At 54.1% G+C, this 13,812-nt stretch overlaps 5 protein-coding genes across 5 annotated transcripts; 2 read left to right on the top strand and 3 right to left on the bottom strand.

The window, feature by feature from the left end:
• Positions 1-284: 284 nt before the first annotated feature.
• PG997_009346 (uncharacterized protein) lies at positions 285-989 on the top strand (the record flags this gene model as incomplete). The annotated part of the gene is made up of 1 exon (XM_066813661.1): positions 285-989. The coding sequence occupies one exon, from the start codon at positions 285-287 to the stop codon at positions 987-989; it is 705 nt and encodes a 234-aa protein (XP_066665623.1).
• Positions 990-1,900: 911 nt separating this feature from the next.
• Positions 1,901-2,700, top strand: PG997_009345 (uncharacterized protein; the record flags this gene model as incomplete). The annotated part of the gene is made up of 2 exons (XM_066813660.1): positions 1,901-1,978; positions 2,140-2,700. 2 exons carry the CDS (start codon positions 1,901-1,903, stop codon positions 2,698-2,700), a joined length of 639 nt encoding a protein of 212 aa, XP_066665622.1.
• Positions 2,701-4,986: 2,286 nt separating this feature from the next.
• On the bottom strand, positions 4,987-7,460 carry PG997_009344 (siderophore iron transporter; the record flags this gene model as incomplete). Its single annotated transcript, XM_066813659.1, has 3 exons — positions 4,987-6,250; positions 6,315-6,835; positions 7,452-7,460. The coding sequence occupies 3 exons, from the start codon at positions 7,458-7,460 to the stop codon at positions 4,987-4,989; spliced, it is 1,794 nt and encodes a 597-aa protein (XP_066665621.1).
• Positions 7,461-10,889: 3,429 nt separating this feature from the next.
• On the bottom strand, positions 10,890-11,960 carry PG997_009343 (uncharacterized protein; the record flags this gene model as incomplete). Its single annotated transcript, XM_066813658.1, has 1 exon — positions 10,890-11,960. The coding sequence occupies one exon, from the start codon at positions 11,958-11,960 to the stop codon at positions 10,890-10,892; it is 1,071 nt and encodes a 356-aa protein (XP_066665620.1).
• A 487-nt stretch (positions 11,961-12,447) lies between these two features.
• PG997_009342 (uncharacterized protein) lies at positions 12,448-13,104 on the bottom strand (the record flags this gene model as incomplete). The annotated part of the gene is made up of 1 exon (XM_066813657.1): positions 12,448-13,104. One exon carries the CDS (start codon positions 13,102-13,104, stop codon positions 12,448-12,450), a length of 657 nt encoding a protein of 218 aa, XP_066665619.1.
• Positions 13,105-13,812: the final 708 nt, after the last annotated feature.

Here is a 13,812-nt window from a genome sequence, read left to right as displayed (position 1 = left end):
ATATAATGAAGCCGCTATGAAAGGCCTCGTGATTATCGTGTCACTGCTCTTGGGCGTTTGTGCAGCCCAATTCTATGGAGAGCCGCAATGCGCTGTAGGGACAACCCCGCCCCTTCCCCCTCATAACTTACCAGCAGGTGAGACGATGAGATTGCAAGTATTGTGATAGCTAACGCTTTCCGACGGGTACATAGCGATATGCGGTTGCAGTCGCGATCTCCTCTGTCCAAAATTGCTATCTCTGGACCCTCGACTGCCAGTGTGGGCGCCAGCAGCACCGGATCATGTCGTTGGCGAGGAGTCTGGTCCACCAGCTGTGCGGGCCGGGGGCGGCGACGGACGATATAGAGCTGAACGCCCTGGACGCCTTTGCCAAGTCTTGCGAGGCGTTCCGAGCTGGGCAGCGGTCGTCCGCAAGCCACGCTGAATATGTCAGCAGCACCGCATCGTTGGACAAATCAAGCAGCAAGCTCGATTCCACCGCTTCTGCTTCTGCTTCTTTCATCCCCGGGGCCACGTCCTGGGCAACGACAAGCGCCACGTCAGCGGCTCTTCCATGCACCGATTCAAAGTTTTCTCGGGGGACGCGATCTCATCTCTCCACGGGAAGTTCCGTCGCAAGTGTTCTGTGCAACTCCACAGGGCCCCCTGCGCGGACGACACTCCTGACCACGACGACCGTCACGGCTTTGGCTTCGCCCGGCCTGCCGACTACCACGACCACCCAGGCGTGGTCCCTACCGACGACAAGATCCGGTACTGATGTTGGCCCTGCTGGTGGCCCGGCGCAGAAACCAGATCACAGGCTTGCCATTGGTCTCGGGGTCGGCCTGGGCGTAGGGATACCGGTATCGATTTGCATCAACTGGCGAATACTCCGGCGGTTTCGCAAAGGGAAGAGCTGTTGCAGTCGTCGTCCGCGTGGTGATAGGAGTCAATCGGTAGGTGGCAATCCAAGTAGTTCCAAGCGTATGACTGCGGACTCATGATCTCGATTGAGTTGTTGGACGGCCAGGCTGCCAGGAGGCAAGAAGTACCAATATAGGTAGGAATTGGTCGGAATGTGGCCGACGTACGAGACGGTACGACGAGGAAGCTACTACACCCAACCTTGCCCTGGGGAAAGTTTAAAGGGAAATGAATGCTAGGACGGAAGCTGCAAGACAAAATTGCTAGAAAATTCTTGTTTGGTCGACTGCCCGAACGGGATGGGGTCGCGCGGGTAGAAACTCCAAACCCCAAACCCCAATTGAACTCTGATGCGGGGGATGGGATGCTCTGATACTGCAATACCTGCCCCCAACACCGCGAATATATCACAACTTCAAGTACCTCTCTAACCCCCGCCTCTAGCCTTTGAGCTCGTATTGCCCAAGCATGCATGCCCCTGCAAACTGCGCCCAGACAGTCGTACCTGGCTGGGAACTAGTAAACGCCCCCGGGTCGGGTGTCTGGGTACAAGTCCAGGTTGGCAACCAATACTGCAGTGTGCATCTTAGACAGTGGGTGGCGTGCAGCCGATCGGCCTGCTCGCCAGGCCAATTGGAACGTCCCCCTGGCCTGCCCATCGCAGAGATGACTTTTATTGATTCTCCAATTACGGCAATGGAACGTCGAGAGAAGAGAAAGGTGTTGCGCGGCCTATCCATGCCAGTTCCGGCCGCTGATCAGCCCAACAGAGCACGCTTCCCGTCCATTCTCGCCGCCAACGCCAAGCGTCATGCCATCATTGGATGCTATATAACCTGATCTCAGCTCCCTCCTCCCTTACAGCGTCCCTTTTCTCCCCGCTTACACCTTCCCCCTCTTTCCTCAACCAACAGTTGTGGTCAATTGCGCTCGTTCCTTCTCCGTTCAAAAGCTTACCTGCCCTCGATCATTCACCACATATATAGACACAATGAAGGCTGTTCTCATCCTCGCTACCGCGGCCCTTGCTGCCGCCCAGGGCTACTTTGTCGGCGAGCCTGACTGCGCTGTAAGTAGCCACTGCTTCATCCCCGTACCCATGACTCGCCCTCGAAGGTTTCGTTTCGTTTCGTTTCGTCATGCAAAGGAGAGACGTATCGGCAGGCAGCCATTATGGATAAACATATCCCGAGCTTACACTAACCACCCGCTCTTCGCCAAAATATACAGATCCCCTGCCTCACCGACGCCATCGGCAAGGTCGGCTGCGCCGCCGGCGACATCAAGTGCCAGTGCAGCCCGGACACCCAGACGGCCCTGGTGCCGCTCGTGGGCCCCTGCCTGCAGAGCAAGTGCTCCGCCAAGGAGCTGGGCCAGGCCCTGCAGGCCGGCAACGACATCTGCTCGAGCTACTCGGCCGGCAAGCTGACCTTCACGGCCTCGCCCATGCCCAGCAGCGCCAGCGCCGCCATGACCACGGCCCCCTCGGGCTCGGGCTCGGCCTCGGGCACCACCCTCAGCGAGCCACTGATGAGCATCCAGACCTCGATCCCGTCCAACGTGACGGCGTCCATGTCCAGGTCCATGTCCATGTCCATAACCAGCAGCGCCTCGGTCACGACGTCGACCGGGAGCGGGGGCGGCAGCAGCACCGGGGCCTCCACCTCTGCTGACAGCAGTGCTAGTGCCTCTTCCACCAGCGCGCCCGCCAACGCGGCGGCTACCCAGGGTGTCGCGAGGGTGGTGGGCGGAGTCTTGGCTGGCATGGTCGGACTTGCTGTTGCATTGTAGTTTATAGTTGGACATCGGAAGAAGAAAAAAAGAGTTTCAAGGCACGCCTGCCAAATGTCAGAACCTTATCGGGAAAGGGCGTGATCCTGGTCGAATGGCATGCACTGCAATGAGCTGAAAAATCATTGGATAGCAATTTGGAGCACAAAATGTAGCATTCGATTCCAATAGTCATTTGAGCGCCTACAAGCTAGATAGCTCTTAATAATGTAATATTCAGTCAATATGGACCGTGGCAATACTGGAAACATTTATGATGCGCGCTACCCCTGGTGGCTGCATGGGACATGATGCTCTCCAGATGTTGGTATTCGCAGGAGTGCGTATGTGTAATTTTGTCTTATACCTGGGTTCCTTTGCTGGTGAAGGAGGATGCCTGGTCCATTCGGCGAGGACCCTGACAGGCACGCGCGTTACGGGCACGGCGCGGACAAAGCGGATGCTGGCCGGTCATGGCCCGGCCGGAGCGGGTCAGACTGGGCGAGTTGGCCTTGGCGGACAGTATTGTTCGTTCGCCCGGGAGCTTGAGAGTATTATTATATAATAGATACATTCAAGCCAGGCATTACTAAGCGAAGTAGCTTTGCCTCCCTTCCTAACTCTGCTGTATCTCGCGCACCTTGATGAAATGCGGCTCCTCTAGTCGAGGGCGGCAGGTCTTGTGAACAGAACTAGCGCCAACTACCGAACCTCGATCCAATAACGGGGCCTTTTCCAATTTCGCTCGTTAACAGGAGGAGAAGGATTCAAAGCCAACCAACTCATGTACCAAAATGTGACCAAGCAAGGAGGCGGGCGGGTGGACCAATAGAGGTTGCCCCATCCTCTTGCTGGAAACTGTTACATACGCTTGGTACATATATGTAAGTCCAACTGCGTAACCTAATGTCAGGGGGCGATGATGGAAAAAGTTCCTCTGCATGTGCGATCTTTTCCGCCGTGATGTTGGTTGTTGGTCGTACGCTGCCTAAAGCGGCATCCCATGTTGGTTGCCAGTGAGTGATTTCACGCCTCCTTCGTCAGTTTGGCCCCGATAGATGGACACTCGGGGTATATAAGAAGACGGACAACCCAGAGCCGCCTCGAACAACATGTAGTCACTGCTATTCTTACCAAGATCACCAGTCTTCGTTATCAGATCTGTTCTTTACCCTTCTTCTCCCAAACGAGACCTATCCGTCGCCCTTTTGTCAGTATACCCACGTCAATTCCTGTTACGTAGGTCTCGTCGTACATACTTTCTTGTGTCGGATAACGGCTTGGGATCCTTCAGAAACACACCATTCGATCCAACGCAAAAAGAAATGCAGCTCGCCACCTTCGCTCCCATAGTCGTCATGCTGGCGGCAGCTGCCTCTGTGCAGGCCAGTCCCATCGCCGCCGCCGGTGTTAGTCCGCTTCCCCTTGCTGCGCGCGAGCCCAAGTGCCTAGTTATTCCCCCGCAAGCTTCTTCTTTTTCCTCGTTTTCTTTTTCCCTACCCGCATTGATGTTAGAAGTGGTCCGTAACCAAGACTGACACCACTTTGTCCCTCCTTCCATAGCTGCTGCAACAGCGGCGAAGAGTGCTGTGGCTGCTGGGGTTGCTGCTGAGCACGATACAGTCCGTCGACATGCATGGCGCTTGGAGGGGCTTACTTAGCTTAGCGGCCCATGATAGAAAAGGAGGAGAGAGAAAGAGCAGGATGCAGCAGCAGTCGGTTAACGAGGGTGTACACGCGATACCAATAGCGTCGTTAGAAATAGAACCTCCCCTTGCCGCTGAGCAAGTATCTCGCTCGTTCACCCGTCCGACGTTCGGCCGCCAATGGCCAACACGTGGATGGTTGGGTTTTCTTCCTCAAACAAACACGCTCCATTTCCTCCTCTCCGACCCCCTCCAGTTCTTGCAACAACGGCCGAGGATCCCCGTATCGAAAATCTTCCACCGGGGTGCGCAGTGTCCCCATCGTAAGGCCCTATCTACACGATGCAGTCTTTTTTCCCCTCTTTCACCCTTACAAAAACGTATAGGCCATTACATCCCTTTTTGTTCCCTCCTTCTATAGATATTGCAAATCTCGGGGGGGTATTATTTCATGACGTTGGGTATATTAATGTTTAAGCAGATCTATGAAAGAGACCCGGTTCAATACTCGTTTTCCTCATCATACATAACCTCCCGCCACCTAACGTATGTCTACTTCGTTAAAACATTGGGTATCTATGGATACTATAATCATATGCGAACGAGAACTTCAACGAGGATAGCAGAGCAATCCTTGAATAGAGGGGCGGGCTTTGTGATTTTATGCCACAGTGCCCTTGACCTGCTTGAACTTCTTGACGTTGATGTCCCTCCAGCACATGGCGGCGACCCAGGGGATGATCAAGACCACGGTGGCAGCGATGAGCATGAGCTTCTGGGTCTCGCCGTACGCGCGGGCGAGGGCGTCGCGGGCGGGGCTGCCGATGGGGAACGCCTGCTGGGCGTCGAGGCTGCCGTAAATGGTCAGGTAATTGGCCTTCTCCTCCTCGGGCAGGTACGCCTCCAGCTTCCCGGGGAAGATGCCGGTCCAGATTGCGGTCGCCACCGTGGTACCGATGGCGCCGCCGACGCTGGAGAACATGCCCTCGATGGCCAGGACGACGGCAATGTACTGATGGGACGCGGCGGCCAGGGCCGCGACCTGCTCCGTGATGACGATACCGCCGCCGGCGACGGCGATGAAGATCTGGCACATGATGATGTAGCCGATGTTGACGTCGGGCTCCCGGAAGTTGATCATCAGACCAGCACCCAGGATAGTGAAGGGGATGGCAAAGTAGACAGCGATCCACTTGAAGTGACCGGTGTAGCGGATGGCCCACCCAACAATGAAAGACCAGAGGCAGGAGCCGATGGTGTAGATGTTAAGCACGTAGCCCGTATGGACAGTGCTAAGGCCGTTGACAATGATCAGGAAAGGCTGGAAGTAGCTGTCCCAGAGGTAGAAGCTGATGAACACGCTGCCAGAAACGATGAAGGCGCCCATGCAGGTACGGTCCATCAGCAGGTGGAAGGGGATGAAGGTGACGCGGGCGAAGTACTTCTCCCAGACGACGAACCCGCAAATGAGAAGGCCACCGAAAATGATGAAGCAGATGATCATGGGCGATTTCCACCCCTCCGTCTGGTACGAGTAGATATTGAAGGCCAGCAAGAACAGGGCCAGTCCAGCCACAAGGATGAACACGCCCAGGATGTCGAATTCTTCCGCGTAATGGATGAAAGACTGCCATTTGGTGCGACCACTGGCAGCCCTCACAGGCATGACGCCCATTTTCTTGGCTCGGCGGTAGTTGATGATGAGAAGGGCCCACAGAGTCATGAGGATGAACGGCATGATGATGGCGAATGCGCCAAAGCACCATCGGATGCCAGGGCCCTCGCGGAAGGCATCCGCGAGATAGCCCGTAATCCAGGCCGTGATTATAAAAGGCGACGAGACGAATGCGAACATCAAGCCTCGGTTCTTCAACGACGAAGTGTCCGAGACGAAAACGCTAATCACGTAGTCGAGGCCGTTGTAGCTATAGTAAGGGGAGATAGTGTTAGCAACGTTTCACATCGGCAGCAAGATGGCGAAACACGTACCCAACCCAGTAGAAGACCTGAGCAGCTGCGTAGGTCTCGAGGTTCTGGCAAGCAGCCTCCATGACCAACCCGATGGTCATGAACAGAACCATTAAGGCGTAGCCCTGTGGCCGACCCCACAGGTCGATGATCTTGGCCAGTGCCAGCTTAAACAGGCCACCGATAAGACTGGACATGACAGAGGTAGCGGCCGTCAAGGACGTCTGTCCGAACCAACTGGTCACATAGACTGACAGCAGGTTAACCGTCCCCTGCTGCAGGGCGTTCATAAAGTAGATGATCCAGATCAGAACATAGGCAAGAGCCAGGTGGGACTTGGGCCAGACCTTGGTCATGGCCTCAATGTCTTTGACACCCTCCTGGGCATCGCTCGAGATGGCATCGCTGTCGGAGACATCGCCGTCCGTGGCGTTGAGTTGCTGTGCTTTTTCTCCGGATCCAGTGCCGATGGCGGCCTCGGGTTCGGCGGCGCGGGTCTTTGGCGTTTCCTCCTCGACGACCGGAGCCTCGACGGGCCCGCGCTGCTTAGTAAAAACCTCATCTTATGTTGCCGTCCTTTTATTCCTTTTTTTCTTTTCCTCCTTCTTTGCTTTTACCTTCCCTCCTTCCGGGAAAGACAAGAAAGAAAAAAAAAAGTCCAAGAACGATAGAAAGGCCAAGACGTATCAGTGTATGACGACGTCTGGCTCGGAAGGCCTCGGCCGCGTAGCAATATGGAGCAAGATAGAGATGCACGCGACCAGCGGGGCGGGATTGGTTGGCGAGGGATATGAAGGGGGAAAAAGCATAGGCAAGCGGCCTGGGCGAGGAACCTTGGCCACCTATTATACGGCAGGAAGTCTAAGCTGAAAGTTTCCCGCTCCCAGTTCTCGCGCGCATATGCATGCATGCAAGGACCCAGCCTGCCAACAAACCCAACCCGGGACGGAAGCCCCAGTTCGAATAGGCTAGTTGGCCTCTGATCACCACTGATCATGCGATTCGACTACGAACTGCATCCTGGACTTTACAGGCCGCATCCACTCGCACCGGTCGTGTTTCTGTGGGGGCCCTGGGCGGGTGAACTACAAGCCACCAAGCCCCAAGCACCAAGCTTCAAGGTATGACAGAGTCGTAAAGTCGTACATGGAGTCGTACAGTCCCCATGTTGTGGTGCGCCAGATGGGGATGTCCCACTTCAATTAAGGGGAAGGAGGCTAGGGACAGGTCGGAATCGGTCGCAGTACCTAGTGTCGCTGGGCCTCAGGTAGGGTAGAGAGGTGAGTGGTTTTTTTCTTAAGTATCTTGTAGCGACGTCACCGGATCCGGGTTCCCTACTGTCTTTTCGATGCGGCTGTAGAGTGAGTGGTCTTCGCCAGACAGTTTCACCCATATCAGTAGCCGTTTCCAACATGAATCGTGGGAAAGTCCTCTTTGAAGCCTTTCCGTACATCTTGAGCTTTGCGAACGCGTTCTTCGCTCTGACAGGTTGGGTCCCCCCCCAAAAGACAGTGATCCTTTCCTTCCTTGGCCGGCTGCTTGGACCTCGGAGATGATCCCAGCTAGTGCCCTGCATGGTGGGGCTGATGGGCGTTATCTGATTGATAAAATTTTTATCAGATCGGCCCATTATGGAGCTAAGGAAAGCCAAGTCTAATACCTACCTTTCCAAAGGCCTCTTATCCAACTTCACTACATACGACCAGATCAGAGTCTTTTCTCCCCCTCTCTGTGTTCGTACGGAGTAGGAGCACACTGTAGATAATAAGAAGCATGGGCACATGGTACCTACTAGGGCTGTTTTGTGTGTACCAAGTGGTCGTGTAAAAGCCGGTGGTATGTCTCGCTGAAAGAAGAAGAGGTTGGTGTCATCAGATGGCCGAGCAAGTTCCTATCCGGCAACCTAGTATGCCAGCCGTAGTCCTGATCGGCATTCTGACATCTCGAATTAAACTGCCCCGAAGCTGTGTGGACCTCCGAGCCCGGAGTGGTCGTGTCTTCCTTGAATAGTAAGTCTCGTGGCCAGGTTTTTATGGTGTCCCCTGCATGCTTTAGGTACTTAATGTTAGGCGGTGATCCAACATTGTGTTGCCGCCCTCAGCAAGCCAACTGCAACTTCGCCGCCTTACCATACCGACCTGGGCATGCCCATACCTTAAGTATCTTAGACATCTAGCCAAGGGAGGAGTTCTCGAAGGGGCCAAGACCACTCGGCCGGGACAGCAGCAGCCTTGGCACTTGGGTCCGTCGGATGCAAGTGCAAGCCTATCTGCGTGCTACTGGCTGTTCTGACACATGTATGATGGAAGGTCGGTGGATCCCGGTTTAATTAGCTCCTCCCCATCAAGCAGGCAAGGATTCCTCGTTCCCTTTCCACCCTGGCGGTCAGGTTGGCGGTCCTGCATACAGGAAGTACAGGAGGGGACCAAATCGGATCTGATAAGATTCGGCGCGGCGATAAAATGCGGTTGTCCCATCGACCAGAGCCCCCCTGTGGATGCTTCGCTGGAGAAAGACGGAAGAGCCCGGGACTGTGACGGGCTATGTAGCTATACATAGATAGGGGCTTATGTGCCAATGTCAATGGCTGCTCTAGCTTGAGCATCGTGCTTGTTTCGAGACTCGATCATGGCCATATTATAGGTTCTGAGTCTCTGGCTAGCATTGGGGCATGCCACTTGGTCCAGGTGATGACGCGGCTCTTGCATACACATATTGCTGAGCACAGCTACAACCTGCGGCCATCAACGCGATCGTCCCTGAAATACACGCATACCTGCCTCGTTTCAGACACCGTAGATTGGTACTCCTTTCGCGGCCGAGATCGGCCCTCCGGACGGCGTCATCTCGTAGACAAGTAAAGTGGTCTCCTTTGAAATGACAATCGAGATTTCATGGGAATGGAGAGTGCGAATGAATTTTTGATGGACTGCAATAGCTGGAATCAACGAAACAACAAACGGCTACCCGATTCACTGGTCGCTTCTCGCGCCACAATGCGGAAAGTTTCCCACCTTTTCCTCCGAAGCTTGACTCACCCTCGCCGAGAACATCTCCCGCCAGTCGTAACTAGGAACCAGTAATGGATGTCTGGAATTATTGGTATGGCACACGGAGATATATCTGTGTTGGGTTGCGTGGCGATCTTCCCCAAAGTAAACATTCGGGACGGTCGACAATGTGAAAGGGGGACTGCATTTTGACCAGGAGAAACTGTGACACGCATTACATCAAATATCCCCAGGCTTGATTCATTATGGATTTTCCTCACGGGATCAGCATTGCCCCCTTCCAACAAAAAGGACGAGATTCCCGAGCCCTCACCTATGTATCCATCGTACGCAGAAGTTTCCCTACTCGTTCTGAGAAGTTGCCTAGTACGAAGACGGACTGCCGGTATCTCCTTTGCCTGTATAGTCTGTACTAGATATTCCCTGAAGAGCTCACACTCACCAAAAGATCCATATGACTACCTAACCAATCGGTCTCCTCCGTTTCGCCATCGACACGATGGAAATCTGGCAGTCAACGTAGCCCAGCCACGGTTCTTGAATTCATCGTGACGTTTGCTGAAGAGTTCATAAGCCTCTGGCCTGTTTAGGCGGAGTTACACACCCCGAAAGCGAGATATTCCCGACTGCATTCCCAGCACGCTATATGCCGGTCCACCTGAGTCTGCGGTCAATCAACATGAGCCCTTGAGTAAGCGACTTATTACTAGGTACTACATTGCCATGGGCATGTCATCAAATGCACTGCAACTTGCCCCTTTATGTACAGTGAGCACGAGTTGGGGTTCTAGGCGTTACGTATATCGCTTTTTCTTCTTCCTTTCCGATATAACTGACAACGGATCACCTCAATAGTGATGGACTGGTCTGTAACTTGAGTGGCCAAAACGCAACCTCTTCTTTTCCAAGAATACTCTCTTCCGCCCAAGATGGTTGACAGATATTGGACCTGCGCGGGGTTAATGTCAAAGTAAACCTGGTCAACACGCCAGCTCCTGTCCCGGTTCACCCTTGCGGACCAAACCACATGCACTCTGTTGACTTTTCTTTGGTTGAGGCCTCGCAAATATGGAGAAGTATGTGTGTGTGTGTGTGTGTGTGTGTGTGTGTGTATTAAGAACCATGAAGAGGCAGCTGTCGCGCCGAATACATATGTCCTATTTTTCCAGCACGTATGATGCCCGATGCATACGTAGCGAAGTGAGTTAAGATTATTGTTACTTGCCCACACCTCGATAGGGCTGGACCCCCGTGCAAGGCTCTCCGTTATCTGCCGCAGGAGAGAACGTAGAGCCACCAAATCGGCGCATCAATAAGCACGCCCCGCTCCAACAAATAAAAGGGGTATAGCAACCAATCATCCGTATGTGCTTTGAGCATGACCCAATTGCTCAGTATTTCTGCACCCTAAAATCTCAAAACATTTGTGCAGGGAAAATGAACCAGGTAACTCCTGCCCTCTTGTGGTATCTCGGCAATATAAACCCAAACGAGTAAAAATCATGGCAAATGTGCCATCGGCAGATATGCAAAGCTGGTAAATAAACAAAGGAAATGGTTGGCTTCGTAAAGACTTGAAATCATGTCATGAAAACGTTATCAGTGCTTTTTCCATATCCTCCATATCAACAAACTCATCAGCGTACGAAGGGAGCCCGAATTCTTCTTCCTTCTCTTGGGGCCATTCCGGTAGTGGGATCGCCGCAAACCTGACCCCTTTCGAAGTCTCCAGCTGGGTTCGTACCATTTCTATCGCGACCTCCCATCGCTTCTCGATAGCAGTCCTGCGCCGGCTGAATGTTACGGTGAGCAGGTCTTCCTCGTCTGTCTGGTTCGACTCGAGGCCTTCGACTTCTTGCCGGTCTTTCTCCGTGAGGCGTTCGAGCTCCGTATCCTGACGCTCCACGAGGTCCTCTAGAGCCTTGGCCTGCCGGTCCCGCATGACGTTGATTTTGGCTTGGTGAAGTTGCTTCATGTTCTTCTCGACGTTGTATTGTTGGCCGAGCTCCCGTAGATCGCGCTCGGTGACTACTCGTGATGGCATATCGGAGCTAGGTTTCTTGCCTAGCCCATCACAGTATGCCTCCATGTGCCGGAGTCGGATGCGGATATTCCTCTGTTCGGTCTCCAGGGAGGATCGCAGTTCGAATTCGGCAGCGACTTGCCGGTCTTCGAGGTTTTCCGCCGTCTTGGCATGCCTTTCCTTCATCTTTTCAAGCGCGGCCGAATGCCTTTCGACCAAAGCGACTTTCTGCTGCGCGTGCCGCGTCCACATCAGCCACTTCTGTCTCCTTTCAAAGAGCAGAAACCTATCCATTTCTGTACACTGTTCCTGGCGCAGTGTTTCAAACGCGGGGGCTTCCCTGCTGCGTTGCATTGCTAGTTCCCTCTCGACCAGCTCCTTCGCGGCTTCTTCCTCTTTCAGCGCCTGCTCGGCTTCCAGCGCTGCAATCCGGGCTTCTTCTTCTTGCTGCCGCCGCTCGAGTTCCTCATCACCGTTGCAGAAATTGGGGCAGCCGACGTCCGGATCCCAGACCGCTCCACATATGTAGCAGAACTGAGCCTTACACCGGCACGTGATGTGAGTGCATCCTTGGTTGAGCTCGACAAGATTCCTACACTTGTAGCAGCGCCGCCAGCCCGACTTCTCGCCCATCTTCAAGACGGCATCCAATTCCCAGTCATATGGACAGTCTTGTCCTAGAGGGTGTGCTCCCTTTTTACACATGACGCAAACCCTCGTTCGGCATTTCCGGCAGATGACTTGAAATGGATGTTTCGGTTCTACCTTGTTCCTTGGTGGGATGAACTCGCCACACGCTGGGTTGCAGCAGAAAATACGAGATTGCCATGGCGTGCTGTACTGGACCACGGCTTTCAGGAATAGTAGCTGATCTTCCCGGTTCAGGACCGACTTGACGATGGGCCCGGGGATCGGTTGGGTGCAGCATCGCGGCGGCATCTTGCTCTCGTCATTACACGACTGGTTTATCATAATACATAGACATTTGCTGCAATAGGTGTGTCCACAGGGGGAGCCTCTCGAGCGGCTGGTCAGGCTTGAAGTCTTCGCGGCATGCGCTGCAAGTGCTACAAATGATATTTAGCGACATCAATAGGACGTGCGAGGGTGCGAGGGCTACTTACATGGTCAAGTCGGGGTAGCTGATGGATTTCCGCTTGCGACGGATTTTCAAGAAGCCATTCCTCAAGCCATTGTAACTCTTTCTGGTACTGACGCTGAACAGACTGGGGGCCAAAGTCCTTTCTGGGGGAGGTGGTAGTGCGGACAGGAACTTGGGCTGGTTCATGTTGGGATTTATTTGGGCCAGGTACTTGTCATAGTGGGCGAACGTGAGGTTTCGCGACCGCCGGCGCGTCAAGATGCTGTTGTTGTTATTGTTATTATTGGTGGTGGTGCTGTTATTATTAGGTTTCTGCGGTGGGAAGTGCTGGTGATTATCATCGTCGGAGGTCATGGCGGTACTAGAAGATCCATTTGATCCAGTTGAAGCCGTTCGAGTGTGGCTCGTGTCTAGCGTGACGCTGGATTCGGCAGTCCTGAAGTTACTGGGCTCCGCCGGCGCAGACAGCGCAGTTGAGGGACGGGAGATTTGAATGCCCAAAGAGGCGGCCTTGTTGATCAAATCATCAAGCCATCTTTCAGTGTTGTCGGCCCTTGTTTGCAGCACCTGGCTCAGGAAGTCGGCGTCGGACAGCTCTGGAGGGGCGGTGCCGTCGGCGGGACTAGGATGGGGTGTCTCGGCCAGCGCGGGCTTGGAGACGGCGGGTAGAGCCATATCGCGCTCGCATCGAGAGGCAGGGCGAAGGAAGTGCAAGACGTCGAATTCGTCGACAAAAAAGACGGCCGAGTCATGGGAAAGACTGTTATGGATTGGTTCAACCATGCATCACTGTTGGGTCGGGGAAAAGTCGAAAGACAGAGACAGGGACACAGAGAGAGAGAGCGAGAGAGCGAGCGAGTGCGTGTCGGATAGATAGAGCCAGCACAGGTTAGGCAGGTTTACCGATCGGTTGGGCGGCTTTGGCTCTGCGATGCGGAATGCGGTCAACAGCCAGGGTGGGGGGACTTTCAATCAATGTTATGCGACACCCAGTCCAGCTGTCTGTACTGCAACTGCACTATACAGAAAGGGCCCCAGTACATAGGACGGCAGCTATACGCCCCAGTTGCCAGTGCCTGGCGTAGGCGTAGGCGGGCGGGAGCGAATGGATTGATTGACTTGGTGGTGGAGATTTCCAGGTGGAGAGTGGGGAAAGAAGGAAGAGGGTGGGAGATGAACCTGGCAGTCGATCAATGGGAAACCAAAGCCAATCTAAGAAAAAGTCCCGTCGTGTCCCGTTTGTCCTCCCTTCCCTTCCCGGGTTGTGGTTACGTGAGTGACGGAAGAAGGGTATGTATGGCTTTGGCAGCCTGTTGCTCGTCCGGGCTGTCGAGCAGAGTGTCTGGGCTGGTAAACGTAAAACACAGCAAGTGTCGAGGCACT

The sequence above is a fragment of the Apiospora hydei genome (genome assembly GCF_038363865.1).
Source record: "Apiospora hydei strain CBS 114990 chromosome Unknown utg000007l_segment0_segment0, whole genome shotgun sequence".
NCBI lineage: Eukaryota > Fungi > Ascomycota > Sordariomycetes > Amphisphaeriales > Apiosporaceae > Apiospora > Apiospora hydei.
This window is presented reverse-complemented; position numbering and strand designations above follow the sequence as displayed.